Source organism: Populus alba, chromosome 6 (genome assembly GCF_005239225.2).
Source record: "Populus alba chromosome 6, ASM523922v2, whole genome shotgun sequence".
Classification (NCBI taxonomy): domain Eukaryota; kingdom Viridiplantae; phylum Streptophyta; class Magnoliopsida; order Malpighiales; family Salicaceae; genus Populus; species Populus alba.
The window spans coordinates 271,809-295,326 of NC_133289.1; the positions used below are offsets into that span (position 1 = coordinate 271,809).

At 37.0% G+C, this 23,518-nt stretch overlaps 2 protein-coding genes and 1 pseudogene across 2 annotated transcripts; 2 read left to right on the forward strand and 1 right to left on the reverse strand.

The window, feature by feature from the left end:
* Positions 1–1,360: 1,360 nt before the first annotated feature.
* On the forward strand, positions 1,361–5,032 carry LOC118032189 (SEC14 cytosolic factor). The gene is made up of 11 exons (XM_035036797.2): positions 1,361–1,668; positions 1,774–1,802; positions 2,451–2,534; positions 2,651–2,704; positions 2,877–2,954; positions 3,126–3,179; positions 3,312–3,371; positions 3,449–3,544; positions 3,848–3,949; positions 4,099–4,179; positions 4,359–5,032. The coding sequence occupies exons 1-11, from the start codon at positions 1,614–1,616 to the stop codon at positions 4,701–4,703; spliced, it is 1,038 nt and encodes a 345-aa protein (XP_034892688.1). The 5' UTR covers positions 1,361–1,613; the 3' UTR covers positions 4,704–5,032.
* Positions 5,033–5,138: 106 nt separating this feature from the next.
* Positions 5,139–7,181, reverse strand: LOC118032188 (WEB family protein At1g12150). The gene is made up of 2 exons (XM_035036796.2): positions 6,783–7,181; positions 5,139–6,587 (listed from the first exon to the last, which is right to left on the reverse strand). Exons 1-2 carry the CDS (start codon positions 6,951–6,953, stop codon positions 5,154–5,156), a joined length of 1,605 nt encoding a protein of 534 aa, XP_034892687.1. The 5' UTR covers positions 6,954–7,181; the 3' UTR covers positions 5,139–5,153.
* Positions 7,182–9,737: 2,556 nt separating this feature from the next.
* Positions 9,738–23,176, forward strand: LOC118032247 (cellulose synthase-like protein E6; annotated as a pseudogene).
* The last annotated feature ends 342 nt before the right edge of the window (positions 23,177–23,518 follow it).

The following is a 23,518-nucleotide window of genomic DNA, read 5'->3' on the forward strand; positions in this document are numbered from 1 at the left end:
CAAAAAATATTAAAAAAATATTTTATTTTTATTTTTTTAAAATTATTTTTAACAACATTACATTAAAAAAATTAAAAAAAAAACTAATTTAAATCTAAAACAATTCAAGAATTTTTGAGACCGTAGTTGAATTGCAATGTCAAACAATAATGTATTGTCTGATATTGTGATAGAAATAATTTTTTAAAGTGTTTTCTGTTTAAAAATACATTAAAATAATATTATTTTTATTTTAAAAAAATTATTTTTAACATCATCGCATCAAAACAATACAAGAATTAAAAAAGATTTAAAAAACATATTCAAAAAATTAAAAAGTGTAATTGGGACATATAAACAAACAATGCCAAAATGTGAAGCACACGGGAGAGGAGTTTTTTCCTAGACCATCACAGTAGAAAAAAAAACATTTTTTAAATTAACACAATTAAGAAAATAATTCCCCAATAATTAATATGTACAAGTAGTATATTCACAATTAGGTGTGTTGCGCATGTATCACATGCGCGACTAACAAATTTCATTTGAAGTTTTCGCTCTCTCAAATAATTCACTCATGCAAGAGTCAACACACTTTTTTAAAATAAAGATTCGATGGCATGAAATTAATCAAAATAATCTAATAGCTAGAAAGAAAGATGACATGACCACAAAAAAAAAAAAAAAAAAAAGGATAGGAGAAAGAAAATAATAAAAAATTAATAAGGTTTCAAAATACATTATAATTCTAATAATAAACTTCAAGTACCATAAAAAAGATATCGATAAAACAAATTCATAAACATCATAAAAAAGCCAACTTCAAAACTAGTGGTGAGTTACACATACAGTCCAAAGATAATAACATGCTCATTTATTAGCATCTTCTAACCAACCTTGAATTTAATTTTTCGTGGTATTTATAAATTTTTCTCATTGTTAACTTTTCAATGATATTGATAATTTTATTATCGAGCTCTAGCATGTCTCAAACATCTTATTTTTTCTTTTATTTTTCTTTTTTTTTTTTATCTTGTTTTTTTTGTTATCTTTTTTTTAGTTATTAGATTATTTTTCATGTCATTAAATCTTTATAAAAAAAATATATGAACTCTTGTACGAGTGAATTATCTGAGAAAGCAAAAACTTGAAATGAAATTTGTTAGTCATGAACAACACACCTAATTAGGCATACAACACATGCAAATATTAATTACCATGTTAATTTAAAAATTATTATTATTTGTTTATGCTAGTTTAAAAAATAATTTTTACTACTGTGCCGAAGTAGAAAACAACTCACAATACAGGGAGAGAGGTGCCCTTCTGCCTTGAGAGCTTTACTTTCTAGGTGGGCTATGGACTTTTATTACTCACAGACCCTCCTTTCTTTGACCTCTAAAGTCCTGTTCTTTAATACTACTTGAAAAAAATACAGTATATTAATAACCTTTCTCTTAAGTGTTTAATGATTCTCTAAATCAAGTGTTGGTCTTTGTTTTGCCGTGTGATAAAGAAGAGTCAACAAAGAGAAGATAAAAAGTTATAAACTTGGTCATTTCTTATTTGCTTGTGCTGTGTCTTTTGTCCTAGTAATTTTGTCAGGAGAGAAAGAAAGAGAGGGGGAGAGAGAAATGGGGACTGTTTCACATGATGCAATCAATCAGTTCAAGGCATTGATGGATCAAGGTTCAATTTTGATCCCTTTTTACTTGTTTATTTCCTTTTAATACATTGCTTAACTTTACAGTTTTCGTTGTACTTCATTTTTTTCTTTTCAAAATGTGATGGCAGTTGAGGAGCCATTGAAGGGAGCTTATCAGGTTTGCATTTTTCTGCTCTTTATCTATGTTTCTACTTGATGGGATCTGTTTCTGCAACTTGGAGTCAAGAGTTTTCTAGTCTTTTTGATGTTGAAAATAGGTGAATTATGTAAAGAACAGTGAATCATGTAATTCTGTTATCATCATTATTTTTAAATGGCACTATGATGTTGGAAATCTTGGATGCTGTTATTAAGATCATAGATTCAAAAGAAATTGAGGGAAGAAAATGTGGTGTGCAGTCCTAGTACGGTTTGATCTAGGTATAAAGGCTGCATATTGGGCTTCTGGGTGTGTTGAAGATGGCATTTCATAGCTTGATATCATCTTGGATTGATGGGAAGCTCTGATCTGAACCTTAAGTATGAAGTTCCATAAAAAATCTGGGGTTTGTAGGAACAAATCTATCCGTACTGACAACTACCTACAAACTCATTTTCTGGGTTCGGTTATGATTTCTCTTTTGTTTTACTTAACCAAGTCTATAAATGGCATAAGAATATCAAACTTTTCTGTTGCCATTATGTAGTGTCAGTAGAGGTTCGGGTCACAACCTGTTTTCTTTAGATAGTTATGCACCTCCCTCGCCATTATATATGTTTCTTGCTGTATCATTATCAGCTAAACTACCTTTTCTTTGTTTTGTAGAATGTCCATCAAGGATATCATGCTGAAACTCTGGCGCGTTTTCTAAAAGCTAGAGAATGGAATGTCATCAAAGCCCATAAAATGGTCAGCAGCAACTCCTTTGGTTGAAATGATCTGTGGATCTGAACGTTTTGTCCTTTAAATGTAATAAAAATAGTTTAATCACCATCTTCTGAGATCATATCTGTATGATGCTGCAGTTAGTGGATTGTTTGCACTGGAGGGTGCAAAATGAGATTGACAACATATTAACCGTAAGCTTTTCTTCCAATCAAGTGCCGCATTTATGTTCTAGTTTTCCCAGCTTTTTCAAGATGGAATAGAAGTTGAGTTTGATGCTTGCGTATTAGTTAGAGGTTTCTTGCTAATGTATCTAAGACTTTCATTTTCTTACACATCTGATTTGGATGCCGCTTCCACACGCAGAAACCCATAATTCCAGCTGATTTGTACAGAGCAGTGCGTGATTCCCAGCTCATAGGAATGTCAGGTTACTCCAGAGAGGTGCTCTTTCTATGTTTATAGTTGTCTTCTTTATTTATGGTTTCTTAGTCCCAGTTTATAACCTCTTAAACCCTGCTGCATCTCGCTCAATGGAGAATTCAAGTTTGTTTGAATTACAAATAGAAAATGATCTCAAATGTTCTTGCTTGAAACTTCTGTCATCTTATTCAGGGGCTTCCAGTCTTTGCTCTTGGTGTTGGGCTCAGCACATTTGACAAAGCATCTGTAAGTTATAAAATGCTTTAGGAATGCCTCACTGTATAAATATTTCTGTTTGGATTGGTAAATTCTTACATTAAATCTTACTGCTGGGAGTGTTGAAGAACTCAATGTTTTGCATGTCTTCTTTCATTACAGGTCCACTACTATGTGCAGTCACATATTCAGATCAATGAATATCGGGACCGCATTGTTTTGGTGAGTATTTGAGTTTGGTGTGCTCGTATTTCTGAGTTCTTAAGGCGATTATTCTCACCTGCATATATGTTTCATAGCCCACTGCATCAAAGAAGTATGGGCGACCAATAACAACCTGCGTGAAGGTTTTGGATATGACTGGCCTCAAGCTTTCAGCACTGAACCAAATAAAGGTACAATTTTCTGTGCTAGAAACGTTTTGTTTCATACATAGAGCCCTTTCCTTGAATTAAGTACTAATCACTTGGCTTACATTTAAGGTTGGTTCAACTTTAACTATCACATCTTAATTAAGTGGGTTCTTTACTTGAACCAGGATTTTCTGCCAACTCACTGATATTTTTCTTACCTTAAATCTCTAACTGGTTTATTTGGGTGAATTTTGTCACCATCACATTTCTGAAAGGATGGATTTAGTGTAAAAACACTTATTCAAATTGTCCATTTACCGGGTCTGGAGTTTTTTGTTATTGCAGTTGATGACCATCATATCAACTATCGATGACATGAACTACCCGGAGAAAACAAATACATATTACATTGTAAATGCCCCATATATATTTTCAGCTTGTTGGAAGGTGAGCCTCTTTCTCTCTCATTGCAATTGAATATCCTTGCTTTTAATTCTTACTATTAAGTATCAGCTTGGATAAGATTTTTAGTAAAAGAAGGTGCTAATGAAAGGACCTTGGTATGGGAACCATTTAAACATTTGAGCTTTTGCCAGGTTGTCAAGCCCCTACTGCAGGAGAGGACAAGAAAAAAGGTTCAGGTGTTGTCAGGAAACGGGCGAGATGAGCTATTGAAGGCATGTTGATTTCTCCATGAACCTTATTCTTGAAATACAGGAAACTTGACTGTTACATCTTCTGCTTAATTCACTACTGATGATTTAGTGGATTTTCAGGAACTTAATGGGCATGCTTTTCTTTTCCCCTTTACTCACTATATCTCATGGACTGATCTTGATGAACATGTTCAATATAGATAATGGATGCTGCATCTCTTCCACATTTCTGTAAAAGAGAAGGGTCTGGATCATCCCGACACTCAGAGTACACAAATGAAAACTGCTTTTCCTTGGATCATCCTTTTCATCAACAGCTATACAACTACATCAAGCAGCAATCATTAGTGAGTGAACCTACTCAACCAATCAAACAAGGGTCTGTTCATGTAGATCTGCCTGAGCCAGCTGCTGAAGGAACAGAGATAGTGAAAACAATTGAATCTGAGATGCATAAGCTTGAGAATGGAAACGGACTTTCTGGGTCTCTAGATGGCCTCAAAATCAATGACAACTCAGACTATAGAACTACGCATTGCCCGTGATTTAAGGGGTGGATCTTAACTCTTGACGTCTGAAGACTTTGTTACAAGTATACAATGCATGTACTAGTAGCCATCCACGTTATCTCTAAATGGCAGGGAAAAGCTTTATACAATGCATGTAATCTGATATCCTGGCTGGATAATCAGTATAAAGCTTGCCCCAGCCTGACATGGTGTAGGAATGCAGCGGAGAATAGTAAATTTTAGTTTCTAAGTTTAAAATTGATATTGGTCATGTAGAGAAACATCTATGGCCATCATCAATATTAACAAGATTTTCCGGTTGATAAACACATCAGCATGGGGAAATCACACCAGGGATTTAGAAATTATGTCCTTTTAAACCCCAATGACTAATCTGAACCACCTGCAAGATCTGATTTTCAATTGCAGAATCAGAGGAAGTGACCCTCATGAATCATCTGAATGTCCTACCATCCTGAAAGTACTTTAAGCTACCACCAAAACTGTTTGCTCCTCTTCACGCCACCTCTGGAGTTGAGCCTTGAGGGTCTTTTGTGCAGCCTCCGACATTTCTGCTGACCTCAAAGCCATGGAAGTTGCTTCTTTGATTTCTTCAATTGCTTTTAAATTTCCCCCCAACTTCTTCTCTACTTCATTATTGCTTGCATTCATTGCTTCTACCTGAGCCATGACATCGGTCACTGTCGTATCTGCTATATTTCCTGATTCCTCTACTTTCTTCTTTAAACTCTCAAACTCTCCCAGTGAAATTTTGATCTCATTATCGGCGTCCAGATCTTCAATGCTCTTTCTTTCAGATAGTGTCTTCATCTCTTCGCGGGCTTTCTTTTCTGCCGCCTTGGCTTCTTCAACCTCCTTAAGAGCAAGTTCTAGCTCTCCCTCAGCATCTTGAGCCAGTAATCTCGCATTTTTTGCTTCTTCCTTCAGCTCTTCAGCATTATTCTTCATCTCTTCTGCTTCTCGTCTAGCATTTTCAGTTTCTTTTTCTAACGCAGCATATTCTTTTTCGATTTCCTTCACCAGCAATTCAGTTTTCTCCATCTTCTCATTTTCCGATTCCATTCGAAGGAAAGTAACCATATTTCGAAGAGAACTCTCTTCGATGGCAATTTCTTGCAGTGCCTTCGTTGCTTCATTGAACTCGATGGTTAAAGCTCTCATCCTTTCCATTTCCAAGGCATGACCCTTTTTCATCTCTTCTTGTAGAAGTTCAATCTCCGCAGATGTTTCTGCGAGCTTTGCCTGAAGATTCTTTGTGATCTCAGGATCATATTCTTTCTTCAAAATCTCCAAATTCTTCTCTGCTTCTGCCAGGGCAGTCTTGCAAACATGTATGCGAGCATCTTTTTCTGCCACTACCTTTGCCTGCTGTTCTTGAATTTGTGCGGAGGCAATCTTTAGTTGTTGAGCTGATTCCTGCATAGCTCCGATTTCCTGTGATAGATCACTAGCCCTTTCCTTGTTTGTTTTAGCTGAACGCTGAGCTTCTGCTGCTTGCTTGAATGAAGACGATTTTGCCTCCAATGCAGCGTCAAAATCCTGTCTGATTTTGTTGATCTGCTCCTTTGCAGCATCAAGTTCACAAGCAGTCATCTCGTACTGTTGTCTTGCCTCATCCAGTTCCAGTTCCCGAGCAGCATTTTCCATGAGTTGTTGGGATTTTGCTGCTTCAAGTTTCTTAGCCTTTTCTTTCACCGCTTCCGCAGTTTCTATGGCTAATTTCTTGGTTTCATCTACAGCTTTGAGCTTGGTGGTTAAATCATTCAATGTTCTCTCGGCCTTTTCAAGTTCAGAATATTCCGCTCGAGCTTGCGTAGTTATGGCAGTCTCCCCCTCTCTCTTGAACTTGTCTACGTCTCTCCGAGCCAATACAATTTGGGTCTCCTTGTCAAGCACATTCTACAAAACCAAAGGTTTAATTGTACATTCAATCACAGATTTGAATCTTTTCTTCACCACCATTGCCAAACTCACAAGTGCCGAAAGACATTTTCAAAGATTTGTCAAAGAAAATATGGGAATTCCATCAAGCATTCAATCCATCAATTATGAATTATCACTAATTGCATTGCAAAACTAGTCATCAGATTTTACCTCTGAAGAAAGCCTTGATCTCCTGACAGCAGGTTTCCCCTTGATAGCTACTTCACCGAATAAACTAACCGCAGCTTTGACAGATTGAAATGGCTTCTTGGTGTCAGTCTCTCCCACCTCTGGTGATCCTACAGCTTTTTGTTGATCTGTACCCCCCCAGACGGTTACCATCCTTTTGCTTCCAAATTCCTCCCTCAAAGCTTACCTGCATGATCAATCAAAGCTCGTATCATATCATTTGAAAATCAAGTCGTTAATGACATAATTAACACCCTTTAGGAATCAATCCAAGCCCAAGATGTCAATCATAGGACATGCAGCAAGGTTAAGAGCACGCTTGTTATTGCGACGATGCACCGCAGATTGTAACGCAACAAAAGCAATAAACGTAAAACCTTGAACCAAAGCTACAAGAGAGGGGCTACAGAGAACACAAAACAAAACAAGAGGCACCTTCGAGATGTTGTAACTCGAAGAAGAAGAAAAGCCTCCAATGAATTCTTAAGAACCAATATCCAAGAACATTTAATAAAACTATTTTTTTTTTATATGGGAAAGATGACGAATTTTGCGCGGGATTTAGCGGTAAGAGCTGACAGCCTAACAGAAACAGGTTTTCATTTCATACAGACAAGATTGACCCTAACCTCCAGCTAGCTGTGTAATTCTTACTGATCCTCTAAGACGAGGGCATATCTGGAAAGACAAGAAATTGAAGAAAAAAAAATAAAAAGACAATGGTGGTTTGGGACATCTGTTTCTGGAGGCTGTCTTAATTAACTGTATTTATGTGTTAATTAAGCATTAAAAATAGGAATTAAGCTTCAATTTCAAGTATCTTGACCAGTTGATGACAACCTTTTCCACGTTGCTTGTATAAATATGTTATTTTTGTTTTTGAAAACCTAAAACGATAATACTTTAGGGTTCTTGGGTTGACCTGCGAACCTCCAGGTAAACATACCCAACCTTTAACTTGGGTCGACCTTCAAGTTATATCTTACAACTAAGAACCAAACACGGAATAAAAACAAAAACACAGCTAAATGTAGATCATAAAGGATTGCTTTTCACACACATAAAGTCGAACTCCAATACATAACCAAGAAAAAGAAGCTCTTTTTGCAAGCAACACAGAACTAGAGGGGATAGCTTTGTTGTGGGTACCCACTGAGATATTACCAAACATGGCTAGATCTGGCAAGACCTGAACACATCACGTTCAAAACAAGCAAAAATGGCAGTGTCATCTAGGATCTCGGCAAAATATATATAGTGTTGACATTTTATTGTTGCATACTGTAGCACTGAATGTTGCTGGAGTGAAACTGCAATTTTGTCTTTGAATTATTGCTTCAGTAAAATTATTATTGTCTTTAAATTAAAAAATAATAGCCTTTATAGAGGTAATTTGGTGTTTTTAGTGGCTCATTACTCATTAAAAAATTATTCAACATGTCTAAGTTTTTTTTTTTAATTTTTTATACAATAAAATTATATCTTTATATCTAAAATCAACAAAATTTAGAATTATTGACCAATTATATATTTTTTTTCTTTTCACACATCTTTAAATAATAAAAATATTTTTTTACTCGGGTTAAAAAGCTAGAGTTGTCGACCAATTAAATTTTTTTATGCCCTCTAATTTATTTTTCATTTTTATTTTTTCTCTTATTTTTTTAATTATAATTTTTTGTATGATTGAATTTTCTCGATATCATTTTTAATATTTGATTTGTTCAAGATTGAGTTTTATAATTTATTTTATTTGTTATGCTTTCAATTTATTGATACAGATCACAAGTTTTAAGAGTTAATATAGCTAAGGATTCTTTCTTCTTCTTCTTCTTCTTCTTCTTTTTCCCCCTCATTTTCTTTTATGATTTTATCATTCTACGATATTGTTTTATAAAAAAAATAATTATGTTGTTATCTATAATTTTTTTTTATCGGTTTATCCTGATCTCATAAACTAGATCACATATTTTGTAGGTTTTTTTTTAATATGGATTTTTTTTTTAATTTTTCTGTTTTATATTTAATTCTTTAATATTTTATTTTTTAACTTTATAAAGATAAGTTTTATTTTATAAAAAAGTAGTTATTTTGAAATAATATTTATAGCATAATTTTTTATTTTATTTTATTTATACAGTTCTATATTTGTTTATATTTCTATTATCTTTTATTTATTTTAATAAATATTTTTAATAGACACAAACAAAAAAATACCTCATTTTATGAGATTAGATCTACATCTATCTTTCAATTTTCATATTTCTCTTTTAGTTATTATTTATGATTTTTTATTTTATTTACATAGATAATTATTAATTTATTTAATTAGATATCTAGATAAAAATTTTAATTTTCACTTTTAATTTTTTTATATAAAAAATATATCAAAATAATTTATATATTCATATTAATTTTTTTTTTAAAAAATTATGACATGCACGGAGCATAGGTTAAGTAGCTAGTTTAACATGCAAATTCTCTACAAATTACCACAAGATCACACCCTCAATTCCTAATATATGTTATAAATTAAATTTGTTTACATTTAATGTAAAAATAGTCTAGTTGAATTTTATATTTATTTTGATGATGAAATTATTGGCTAACTAAATTCGATCCACTTATATATAAAAAAAAATGAGAACGAGAAAAGAAAGTCGAAGAGATTTCAAGTTGATGACTTGCTTAAGCCTGTTTGTTTTAGTGTTTTAAAAATATTTTTGAAAAAATTTTAAATTTTTTTATTTTTTTATTAACTTCAAATTAATATGTTTTTAATATTTTTAAAGTATTTTAATATACTGGTATTAAAAATAATTTTAAAAAAATAAAAAAATATTATTAACATATATTTTAATACAAATTATTATTTTAAAAAAATCTATAACCACACTACTACTAGACAAGCTATCCTGCAAAACTCCCGAAATGAGCAGGCAAAGGATCACACCAAACCTTTTTCTGTATGTTTCTCTATGTTTTCTGTATGAATTTCTGACTGGTAAGTAAATAAGATGCTTTAGGCCATCATTACCATTGCCTCCAAGGGTGAGATTGAGTTTCTATAAATTTAGATCTTAACATCACCTAACTTCTCCACTCTCAAAGAATTATAGAGAGAGATGGGAAACAACAATGGCTATCTTCCTCTCTTTGAAACAAAGTCATCAAGAAGACCTTTTCTGATCAAACTATATGTGCTTACAATATCTGTGGCTATTTGCGTGATATGGGTGTACAGAGTGAGGTACTTGCCAGTTGAAGGAATCTTGGAGAGGTGGGCATGGATTGGAATGTTCTTTGCAGAGCTATGGTTCAGTTTTTACTGGTTTATTACTCATCTTGTTAGATGGAACCCCATTTTTCGTTACACCTTCAAAGACAGGCTCTCTCAAAGGTAAGAAGATATCACTACTGTAATTTAGTTATGTCCAGGCTAATTACAATTAGTCCATTTAGAATGATTGTGAACTACTTGACAGGTATGAGAAGGATTTGCCAAGGGTAGACATATTTGTGTGCACTGCAGACCCAGAAATGGAGCCACCAATCATGGTGATCAACACGGTCTTATCGATGATGGCCTATGATTATCCACCAGAGAAGCTGAGTGTTTATCTGTCGGATGATGGTGTCTCAGAATTGACCTTTTATGCAATGCTAGAGGCATCAAGGTTCTCAAAGTATTGGCTACCGTTTTGCAAGAAGTTCAACGTAGAACCAAGATCACCCGAGGCCTATTTTCAGATTGAACCACTGGATGACCCTGTCAAGACCAAAGAGTGGTTGTTCATCAAGGTAAGCTATGCTGGGGTTAATATGACAGCTCTTTAATCTTGACCTTAGTTAGTTTGATTTGTGTTAAGTTAATTTAACTGGAGTTAGTTTAAGTGGTGATTAAAGTTACCAAGTGTAATGCTAGCATTGTAGATTTAGTATGTATAAATAGGGCTGAAAGTTCTGGAATTGTAAGAGGAAAAAACAGTGGTGAAAGCGAATAAAAAAAATCTGCAGTTTAGAGAAACCCTTCTCGTGTTCATGCTGATTCTGCAGAAAATTGCAGGCCTGTGTTTTGTTGATTTAAGTGAGTTTCTCATGTCCTTGATGACTTGTCAATGACCCAAACATCCACCCTAAACCATGTTCTTGTCGACGAATGTCAGTCTTCCTGGTGCTTGTCCAAAATGATTCCTTTCAGGTTGATGTCGCTGTACTCCAATTTGATCGCAAACTGTTTCTTTCAACTGTAGAAATTATATGGAGACATGAAGAACCGGATTGAGGTCACATCAAAGCTGATGGTTATTCTTTCTTACGGCCAGTCACACAATTTGGGAAACTCACACAAATTCAGAGACAAAATAATCAAAGAATAGAGGCATTTTGTGATGCTTAACTTTTTACATCATTTTCTGATTTTCTTATTATATATAGAAGCAAATATGAAAGGTTACGTCCTCTAAATAACCTTGAAATCATAACTACTATATGAAAAGTTACGTCCACTAAATAATCTCTAAATCATAACTTCTATATGAACGGTTACGTCTACTCTTAAACTCTGCTGGAATTAAAACAAAACAAACTGAAATAAAACAACAAGATTAATTCTATCATTCTCCTCCTTAAGCTTGTTGTTCTTTATTGATGTCCAGTACACCAATCTTTCCTCTCATCTCCTGAAACTTTATACTTCCCAGTGACTTCGTTAAGATATCAGCAAGCTGGTCCTCAGTACGAACATGCTGAACTTCAACCAATCCTGATTTCACACAATCTCTTATGTAATGAAACCGAGTGTCATTATGTTTACTCCTCTCATGATGAACTGAGTTCTTGGTTAGAGCAATTGCGGATTGATTATCCATTTTTAGCACCACTTTCTTAGGTTCAGCCTTTAGCAATTCTCCTAACAATTGACTCAGCCACACACCTTGACACGCTGCCGCACAACCAACAATATATTCTGCTTCGCATGAAGACAGCGCCACCACTTTCTGCTTTTGTGAACACCAGCTGATCGAATTTGCCCCAAGAAAGAATATCAATCCTGAAGTGCTTTTTCTGTCATTATTGTCACCAGCCAGATCACTGTCCGAAAACCCGATCAGCTCCAAATCTCCTTCTTTCTTCTCATACACAAAACCAAAGTTCAATGTTCCCTTCACGTACCTCAGTATGTGCTTTACTGCTGCCATGTGTTCCAGCGTGGGTTTCTCCATAAATCGACTTACCATTCCAACAGCAAACTCCAAGTCTGGACGTGTGTGCAACAAGTATCTCAAACTGCCAACGATACTTCGATACAAAGTTACATCTACAAGAGGTTCAAGGCTGTCCTTGTTCAATTTCAGGCGAGGCTCCATAGGAATCTGTGTTGAGTTACAGTCCTTTATCCCACATTTCTCCAGCACCTTCTTTGCAAAACCCGATTGTTTTAAGGTGATTCTTGTTGGAGTCTGACACACTTCAATTCCGAAATAATAGCTAAGTAACCCAAGATCACTCATTCTAAATAGCCCTTTCATCTGAGATTTGAATTTGTCAATGTCTCGAATACATCCTCCAGTGATAATTAAATCGTCTACGTATACTCCAACAGTTAAATTTCTTTCCTTTCTCGTGTACACCGCATGTTCTAGAAGACACCTCTCAAAACCGAGTGCCTTCAACGACTTATCCAACTTGGAATTCCATGCTCTAGGCGCTTGTCGCAAACCGTACAAGGCTTTATACAGTTTCAGCACCTTATACTCTTCTCCTTTTATCTCAAAACCCGGTGGCTGCAGAACATACACATCCTCCTCCAATTCACCGTTAAGGAAAACGGATTTTACATCCATGTGATGCATTTGCCACCCCTTTTTTGCAGCGATTGATATCAACAACCGTACAGATTCCAATCGAGCAACAAGAGCAAAAACTTTGTCAAAATCTATCCCGTGCTTTTGAACATACCCCTTTGCTACTAACCTCGCCTTGTGTTTGATTATTCTCCCTTGAGTATCTTTCTTCAATTTAAACACCCACTTCAAACCAATTGGCTTTTGATTTTCTGGTAAACAACTAACCTCCATGTTGCATTCTCCTGTATGCTGGAAATTTCTTCTTCCATAGCCTTTCTCCATGCTGAATCGGTTCTTGCTTCTTCATAACTCGTAGGCTCCTCCTCTCCTAGCAAACATAGCCCCGAATAATCCAATTCAGTAGGAATAGTTTTGTCGTACAAACTGTTTAGGTCTCGTTTCCCTCTTGGTCCCACTTCTGATGCCTCTGGATGGATGAATTCGGATGCCATTTGCTCAACAGGAAACGACACTGGAGTTTGAGCATTTCCAGAGCCGAATCCATCTGCTCTGTTGCTACCAGCAGATGTATTCTCAGGCTCGCCAGATTGATAGAACCCTGGCTGTGGAGACGCCATATTAGGATACAACATCTCTTCCTCAATTCGTTGATGGGCAGCATCACTTGAAACTGCAACAAGAAAATAAAGAACAGTAAAGATATCCTTTGCTGGTTTAGATTCTGTAGCCGATGAATCAGTCCAGTCCCACTTCTTTTCTTCATCAAACACGACATCACGAGTCACTACCACCTGTTTTGTCTTTGGATCAAACATCCGATAACCCTTGGTATTCAAATCATATCCAATAAACACCATAGGTTTACTTCGATCTGCTAGTTTCGAAAGGTGAGGTGTGACAGTCTTCACGTGAGCAATACATCCAAAAATTCGCAAGTGTTCAACTCTTGGCTTTCGATTGTAGTAGGCTTCATAAGGTGTCTTGTCAACTAGACTCTTAGTTGGTGCTCTGTTCAGCAAGTAAATTGCCGTTGACACCGCTTCTCCTCAAAATTCGCCGGGAACACTTTTACTTTTCAGCAAACTTCTTGCCATGCCAACCACTGTCTGATTTCTCCGTTCCACGACACCATTTTGCTGCGGAGAATAAGGTGCAGTAAGGTAGTGTTTAATACCATTTAATTCGCAAAAGCCCTTGAACTCATTTGATGTGAATTCACCACCACGATCACTTCGAAAAGCTTTCAACTTACACCCCTTCTCCATTTCGGCTGCAGCTTTGATCCTTTTAAAACTTTCGAACGCCTCGGCTTTGCTTGAGATCAGAACCTGCCACATAAACCTTGTGCAATCATCGACAATTAGCATAAAATAATGCTTTCCCCCATTCGTAGTCGGTGTGATTGGCTCGCACAAATCTATATGCCACAACTCAAGAGGGTACTCGGCTCTGAAATTTGATTCAGTAGGGAATGGTTTTCGTTGTTGTTTTCCAATCAAACATCCATCACAAATGCGATCTTCATGCTCGATTATGGGCAAGCCGTGCACCATCTGTTTCTGACTTAGAGACTTCAAAGCATGAAAATTCACATGCCCGTATCTTGCATGCCATCACCATGCTTCTTCTTTGCTCCTTACCAGAAAGCATTCGGGTAGAGCTGGTGCTATGTTAAGCACATATAACCGGTTGCTTGACCTCTTCACTTTTGCTAATAGCCTTTGTAATCTGTCCAAAATAGTCATAACACCTCCTTCAATCACAACCTTGCATCCGTTTTCATCCAACTGGCCAAGGCTTATTATGTTGCTCTTCAACATTGGGATGTAATAGACATTAGTAAGTATTCGATGTTCACCTGTGAAGTCTTCAAGCAAAATCGAACCTCTTCCTTGGATTTTTATAGTCGAGCCATCCCCAAATTTGACTGACCCTGTAATAGTCGTGTCAATTTCAACAAATTTTTCAATACATCCGGTCATGTGGTTACTTGCGCTGGTATCTAAATACCAAGCCTTCTCTCGGGTGCCTTTAATCTTTGGCACCACCTTGTCTTCGTGCAGTAACACATGCTCGTTCTATATTGAGTGGCTGATAACACAAGTTTCGGCCATCAGTAATGCCGGTTCATCATCGGTTTGTGTTGTAACAAAATTAGCCCTCTCTCTTCGGTTTGGCCTGAAACAATCTTTTGCGAAGTGTCCAAATTCATTACAATTGAAACACTTAACCTTGGATTTGTCGAAGTTTTGTGGCTTTCGGTCTTCGTTAGTGCGTTCACCATTTCCTCGACCTCCACCATATCCACGCCCACTACCATGTCCTCTCCAGTGACGTCCTCCTCTTTTGTTGTTGCTGAAACTTTCATATTTCTTTGCCTTTGGGGTTCTTGCTTCCCTTTCGATTTGGGCGAATAACAACTGCTCTCCTGTACTCTCTGTATGAGATCGCCCCTTCAATCCCTCTTCAAATGTTCTCAAACACCCAATAGCTTCTGAAACCGACATCGTGTCTACATCTCCAAACTGCTCAATTGTCCTAATGATTTGAAGAAATCGATCTGGAACCGAACTGAACAGCTTTTCAACAACTTCACTTTCTTCAAGTTTCACGCCAAGTGATCGGATCTCACCAACCAAGGCAGTCAACTTCATCGAATACTCATTTACGGTTTCTGAATCTTGCATATGCACCTTGTACAATTGTCGTTTCAGTACTTGTACACGTGCCTTCTTGACACGATCTTCGCCAATTCGCATCTCCCTGAGTGCGTCCCAAGCCTCCTTTGCCGTCTGCTTCTCCGTGATTGCCATCATCACATCATTTGGCACGGCTTGAGAGATGGCTACCATGACGCCTTGATCTTTGTTGTCGTCTGTGTCTGCACCTTCGATCACTGACCATACTCCTAGCGAACGCAAGATTATCTTCATCTTGACAGCCCATATGTCGTAGTTCGTTTCGCTTAACATTGGATAATGGATCGGGATTGAGGCTCCTCTTCGCCAATTTGCATTGACGATTGCAAGCGTCTTAGATTGATCTCCTTCAACACCGGCCATTGCTCTGATACCAAATGATGGTTATTCTTTCTTACGACCAGTCACACAATTTGGGAAACTCACACAAATTCAGAGACAAAATAATCAAAGAACAGAGGCCTTTTGTGATGCTTAACTTTTTACATCATTTTCTGATTTTCTTATTATATACAGAAGCAAATACGAAAGGTTACGTCCTCTAAATAACCTTGAAATCATAACTGTTATATGAAAAGTTACGTCCACTAAATAACCTCTAAATCATAACTTCTATATGAACGGTTACGTCTACTCTTAAACTCTGCTGGAATTAAAACAAAACAAACTGAAATAAAACAACAAGATTAATTCTATCAAAAGCAAGGCCAAGTTCAGGAGAAAATTCGTAAAGAACACACGGGATTTTTTGAGTGGGATTTTGTTTCAAGCTGTCATGATCATCAAACCATTGTTCATAGAATTGACCTATTTTTTGTAGATACTAATTGATGGGAGAGATCCTCTGGCCATGGATAATGAAGGACAACGTTTGCCAACTTTGGTATACTTGTCACGAGAAAAGAGGCCTCAATATCCTCACAACTTCAAAGCCGAAGCCATGAATGCACTGGTTAGTTGAGGATTTTTTTAATTAAGCATGTGATTTAGTTCTTGTTTCTGTTGATTTGCAGTCCTTAGCCATGACAGTCTTTCGCAATATCTGGCTGAATAGATTAGGGTGTCGTTAAGGATAAGCAATGGTCCTATTACCTTGAATGTCGACTGCGACATGTACTCCAACAATTCAAGTTCTTTAAGAGATGCCCTGTGCTTTTTCATGGACGAGGAGAAGGGGCATGAGATTGGATATGTTCAATATCCACAGTCAATGATGAATGTTACGAAGAATGACCTTTATGGCAATTCGTTAAATGTGATATTCAAGGTATGCATTATCCCATTACCCCTGAATCCTCACAAGTTCAGTACTTGAGAGTAAAAAATAGCTAGTAACAGGACGAGTTTGTAATGGTTTCTTTGCTTCTATCTGTTGTGGTTATCAATCAAGATGGAGTTTCCAGGCATAGACGCAAATGGAGGGCCTATGTATATAGGTACAGGGTGTTTCCACATGCGAGTGAATCTTTGCGAGAGGAAGCATTGCAATGAACACAAGGTAGACTGGAAGAGAGTGGCTGACATAAAGATTGAAGGAAATGCTAGAGATCTAGAAGAAGAATGCAAAGTCCTTGCAAGTTGTGCATATGAAGAGAACACTCAATGGGGAATTGAGGTCTCACCCCCCCTCTCTCTCGCTCAAACGCACACGCGCACGCACGGTCTTGGATGCACAAATTAATACCATTAAACAAGGGTTTCAAATTCACAGGTGGGTTTGAAGTATGGCTGTCTACTGAAAGATGGAATGACAGGATCCTCTATAAGATGTAGAGGTTGGAGATCAGTGTACTTCAATCCTGAAAGGAAAGGCTTCTTAGGGCTTGCCCCTACAACACTACTGCAAACATTGGTCCAGCAGGAGAGATGGTCTGGAGGTGAATTACAAATTCTCCTCTCAAGGCATGGTCCCTTCTTCGACGGATATAAGAACATACCCCTAAAACTTCTACTTTCATACTGTATCTACTTTCTATGGGCTGCCAATTGCTTCCCTACACTGTACTATGTTGTTGTACCATCACTTTGCCTGCTCAGAGGAATCTCCTTATTTCCAAAGGTATGAACTTTTCAATTCTGCTATAACTAATTTGATGACTACATCTTTGAATAAAATGCTGTCAATTACTTGTGTTTCTTGCAACATTAAGAACTTTATTAGACTGGTAGAAAACTTTATGTTCCCCAGGCATCTAGCCCATGGATTCATGCATTTGCATATGCCTTCTTTGCGGACTGAGCATATGGTCTCGTAGAATTTCTATGGTGTGATGGTACATTTCAAGGCTGGTGGAATGATCAAAGGATTTGGATGTTCAAAAGAACAACATCCTATTTAGTTGGCTTCTGTGACACTATCCTAAAGATGTTAGGATTTGTCGTTGTTGCAGTGATTCTGAACAACAAAAATAACAAAGGATAATGCTTGTGTTTAAGAAGAGATTGATGAATGAAAAGCTTGAATACTTTATTCATAACTACAGCTCAATTTATAGAGCTGACACATAACAAACTCCTACGATCATGGTCCTACATTCAAGCCATGATCAATTGATAATGGAAATAACAGAGCTGCGAAATAGCAGCAAGAACAAGAGAATAGGAACAGAATTGACTAAATCAATAATTAAAGAAAGAATAAGATTTTCCAGCTCAGCAGTCCTGAACATTATTTCTAACACTCCTTCTTGTTTAGGAGCTGCAAACTCCCAATTTTGTTCTCAGAAATTTGAATTTGTCTGGTAGTGGTTTGGTGAAAATATTAGTTGCTTATTCTTCAGTTTTGCAGTAAATAAGAATGATACTCCCATCTTTCTGCACCTCTCTTAAAAAGAATAATTTGATGTTGAAGTGCTTGGTTTTCCCGTGAAACACAGGATTATTAGAGATGGAAATGGCAGCTTGATTGTCAACTAGAATTTCTGTGCTTTCCTTTTGCTCCAGGTTAAGATCAAATAAAATTTTCCTCAGCCATAAAGCTTGATTGATAGCAGTTGTTGTAGCCACAAACTCAGCTTCAGCAGTGGATTGGGCTACGGTTTCTTGCTTTTTTGAATTCCATGAAAACACACCAGAACCTAAAGAGAAACAGTAGCCTGATGTGCTCTTCAAGTCATCAATTGAGCCACCCCAATCACTGTCAGAGTACCCGACCAGTTTGAACTCTCTACTTCTTGTGTATCTTATGCCAAAATTGCAGGTTCCTTTGACATATCTTATCACTCTTTTAGCAGCCTTGAAATGCAATTCATTAGCACAATGCATGAATCTAGATAAGATACTCACAACATTCAAAATATCAGGCCTAGTTGCAGTGAGATACATCAAGCATCCAACAATTTTTCTGAATTGTGCTTGATCAACCTTCTCGGCTCCATCTTCTTTACGTAGCTTCTCCTTTTGATTCATAGGAGTGCTCACTGCTTTGCAATCTTCAAGTTTGAACTTTATGAGGATTTCTTTGGCATACTTCTTCTAACATATGAACACTTCATGTTCAGCTTGCTTAACTTCCATTCCAAGAAAAAAGGACATCAAACCCAAATCTGTCATCTCAAATACACTCATCATCTCTTGCTTGAACGTCTCCACATTATTGTTGTTATTTCCTGTTACAAGCAAATCATCAACGTAAAGTGAGATGATAATAATGTTATCACCATTTTGCTTGATGTAAAGAGTCGATTCAGAGAGGCTTTTAGTGAATCCCAAGTGCTGCAAATGTTCATCGATTCGGCTATACCAAGCTCTTGGAGCTTGCTTCAATCCATATAGTGCCTTCTTAAGAAGACAGACTTTGTCCTCCTCTCCTTCATTTGCAAATCCTTTTGGTTGCTCAGTATAGATCACCTGCAAAACACCATTTAAAAACGCTGACTTGACGTCCATTTGATACACCTTCCAATTCAGTTGTGCTGCAATGGCAAGTAGCAGCCTGATAGTGTCAAGTCTTGCCATCGGTGCAAATGTGTCTGAGTAGTCCACGCCAAAGATTTGTGCATAACCCTTCACCACTAGCCTGGCTTTGAGCTTATTGATTGAGCCATTAGCGTTGAGTTTTGTTCGATACACCCATTTTACACCGATTACATTTCTGTTATGAGGTCTGTCAACCAACTCCCACGTGTTGTTTCTCGTGATCATGAGAAGCTCCTCCTTCATCGCAGCAAGCCAATTTTGATCTAGCTTGGCTTCTTCAAAGTCTGCTGGTTCACACACAGCAATGTTGCACCTTTGGATACACATCAAGGAGTGACCGTGTGCCTCTAACAGGAGTGTCATCTGTCATGTTGATGTCACAATCTTCCATGCTTTGATCATCTGTGTCTGAAAGAAGATAATTGCCTTTTGGAGAGGCTGAATCTTCTTTGATTGCATCGTTCCAATCCCATTCTTCATCTTCCAGGAATTGGACATCTCTGCTTATAACGATTTTTCCAGTTTGTGGCTGGAAAATCTTATAAGCCTTTGAAACTAAGCTGTAGCCAACAAAAATGCCTGGAAGTGGTTTCTTGTCAAGTTTATCCCTCTTGACCTGTGGAACAAGGGTGAAGCACAAACATCCAAATACCTTAAGAAAATTCAGAGATGGTTTGTAACCATACCATGCCTCAAAGGGTGTTTGATCCTTCAAGGCTCTTGTAGGCAGTCGGTTTTGCAAGAACACAGCAGTGTTTGTAGCCTCTGCCTAGAATTTCTTTGGTAAATTCTTCTCATGTAGCAAGCATCTTGTCATTTCCAATATGAACTTGTTTCGCCTCTCACTAACTCCGTTTTGCTGAGGAGTATACAGAGTTGTTAGCTGATGATGAATGCCTGCCTCCTCACAAAAAATGTTGAAGGCATTGGAAGTGTATTCCTTGCCATTGTTTGATCTGAGGGCTTGAATTTTGCAGCCACTTTCATTTTCAACTTTGACCTTGAAATTCCAGAACACCTGTGCTACCTCTGACTTGTGCTTCAAGAAGAAAATCCAACACATTCGGCTGTAATTGTCAATGAAGACATGATAATACAGACTCCCATTTAGAGAGAGTGTCCTTTGTGGTCCTGCAATGTCAGTATGAATCAATTGCAGCTTCCTTGTTGCTCTCTATGTGGCTTCTAGAAAGGGCTTCCTGTTTAGCTTGCCAGTGTGACAAGTTCTGCAACTGGATATGTGATCATCAAGTGATGGGAAATCCTTAGCCATCATCTTGGATTTCATAAGCATCGGCCCTCTATGATGATAGTGCCCGAGCCTCTTGTGCCAAATATCTGTGATATTTTCTTTAATTGGGAAAGCAGTATGCTCCTCCTCCAATGGATTTAGAGCAAAACTCTTCCCTTTCATGATTATTTTGAAAATATCATGACCATTCACATCTTTGATCAAACAACAATTGTTTTCAAACACTATTTTATAACCCTTCTCAATAAGCTGACCAACACTGAATAAATTTTGATTTATACCAGGGACATACAATACATCAGAGATGAACTTAGTACCTGAGCAAGTCAAGATTGCCATAGTTCCCTTTCCTTCAACAACAAGGTATTCTCCATTTCCAATTCGAACCTTTGAAGTTGTTTGTTTTAGCTCCTTGAATATGTTTCTATCATGTGTCATGTGGTTGGTGTAACCACTATCAATGAGCCAGCTTTCGCTTGAGTCATTTCTGGAAATGGAAGTGACCACAAACAATTGATCTTCTTCTTCTTGATCATCAATTTGAGCTTCTTCACCATGCTGTTGAATTTTGTTTTTGCAGATGACAGCCCCGTGCCCCATTTGATTGCATTTGTTGCACTTAGCTTCTGGTCTTCTCCAACACTTAAAATGTGGATGTGATCTCCTTTTACAATGCTGGCATGGAGGAAAAGGTCCTTTTTTGTTTCCAGTGTTGCTCCTGTTGAAATTCCTGGAATCACCTGATGATGCTTGACTGCTTCCATTCTTCTTGTAATTCTTTCCTTTTTCTCTATGCTTGACGAATAGAGCTCCTTCAATCTCATCTTCCTATCTCATGATCCTCCTTTGCTCCTGAGCTTGTAATGCATTTAGCATTTCTGTCAAAGTAATTTTTGACATATCCTTGGTATTTTCCAAGGATGTAATTGTAGCCTCAAAGATTTCAGGAATTGTTACAAGAATTTTTTGAACAATTCTTGACTCAGGCAGGGACGAGCCAAGTAAACTGATTCGACTTGCAATATTAAGCAGCCTGTCAGAGTACTCTTTGATGGATTCAGTCTTCTTCATCTTCTGCAACTCGAAATCACGCATCAAGTTTAACACTTGCATACCTTGAATTCTTTCATCCCCTTCATACTTAGTTTTGAGAAACTCCCATATCTCCTTTGCTGTTTTCAGAGACATGATTCGAGTGAAAATGGTGGATGCTACTGTAGCAAACAAGCACGCCTTTGCCTTTGATTTTTTTGTCTTCTTCTCCTTCTGTGATTTGATCTGCGCCATGGTGGGATTGTTTGGAAGTGCAGGGATTTCATAATCTTCTTCCACTGCCTCCCACAAATCCAGAGCCTCTAAGTATGTCTCCATCCGTACTGCCCAAAACTGGTAATTGTCACCATTGAACACTGGTGGAGCAATTGATGAGAAGCTTACTTCTGTCTCCATGGGTTACAACACAGATCCCTTTAAATCAACTTGATCTGATACCAATTGTCGTTGTTGCAGTGATTCTGAACAACAAAAATAACAAAGGATAATGCTTGTGTTTAAGAAGAGATTGATGAATGAAAAGCTTGAATACTTTATTCATAACTGTAGCTCAATTTATAGAGCTGACACATAACAAACTCCTACGATCATGGTCCTACATTCAAGCCATGATCAATTGATAATGAAAATAACAGAGCTGTGAAATAGCAGCAAGAACAAGAGAATAGAAACAAAATTGACTAAATCAATAATTAAAGAAAGAATAAGATTTTCCAGCTCAGCAGTCCTGAACATTATTTCTAACAAGATTCACAAATCATGCCTTTGTAGTCACTGACAAGGTTGCCAGTGAGGATGCGTCTAAGAGATACGAGCAAGAGATTATGGAGTTTGGTGTCCCTTCACCAACGTTTAACATCTTTGCAACACTTGCCCTGCTGAACATTTTCAGTTTTATTGGTGGAATAAAGATGGTGATTTCAGATGTCGAAAACAAGGTTTTAGACCTATTCACATCGCAGATAGTTCTATCTGGGCTCATAGTTTTGATCAACCTACCAGTATACGAAGGGCTCTTCTTTCGAAAGGACAGCGGCAGGATTCCCAATTCAGTGACATACAAATCACTTATTGTTTCACTGTTGGCTTGTTCAATTGCCCTGCACTAAAATGACCATATCCCTCTTCAAACCTGCTAGTTATGCTGCCTGTTTTCTACTCACTAATAAATTTATGTAAGATCATGTGGCTGATGATATGTTTGTTACTTTTGGTGCTTTCCGAGGTGTATCAAACTTGGCCATGATTGTGCAGTTTTATGTTTCAAAATGTTTGCATATACATGGAGGAACATCAAAGAAAAGGACCCAATAGAGCTTAATGACTGCTCAGAAATTGCACAAAAAAGGAATTGAATAATTCATGGAATACTTTAGGTATTTGTACTTCAAAAATAGTAAATGACAGATCATTAACAGCTCAATACAAATATGTCTGAGTTTTCCTGAATGAGGACACCAAGTAAGAAGAAAATAAGATGCTTTAGGAAAAAAAACTTTGCATTTCATGTCTCTCACTCTTTTCCTTCATAATTGTAGAAAAACTGGTATATAAAGAACAGGATTTTGTTTAAGCAGATGAACAACCGAAAAGAACAAAGAACAGAATTTTCATCAAAGTGAACAGAGAGCAGAATAGTCTCATATGGTTACTGTCATCCCTTGTCTTTTATTTATAGAAGTCAAATATTACGGAATTGTAAAAAGAAAAAGAAACGTTACCGTCATAATCTCTCCTTTATCTAAGGAGTTGTGCAACTAACTAGATGTATTCTAGATAAGTTTAACTTTAACGAATTGAAAAACATACTAATCAACATCAAGATTATGCTGCCATTAAGAGATAGACAGCAATGCAAGAGACAACAGCTAAGTAACGTTGTTCCAGCTTCGGTGCCATAGCTTCAACAATAATATCTCTTCTCTGTAAAAATTATTTGTTATTTATATTTTTGTAACAGATGTTTTTGGTATGAAACATATATAT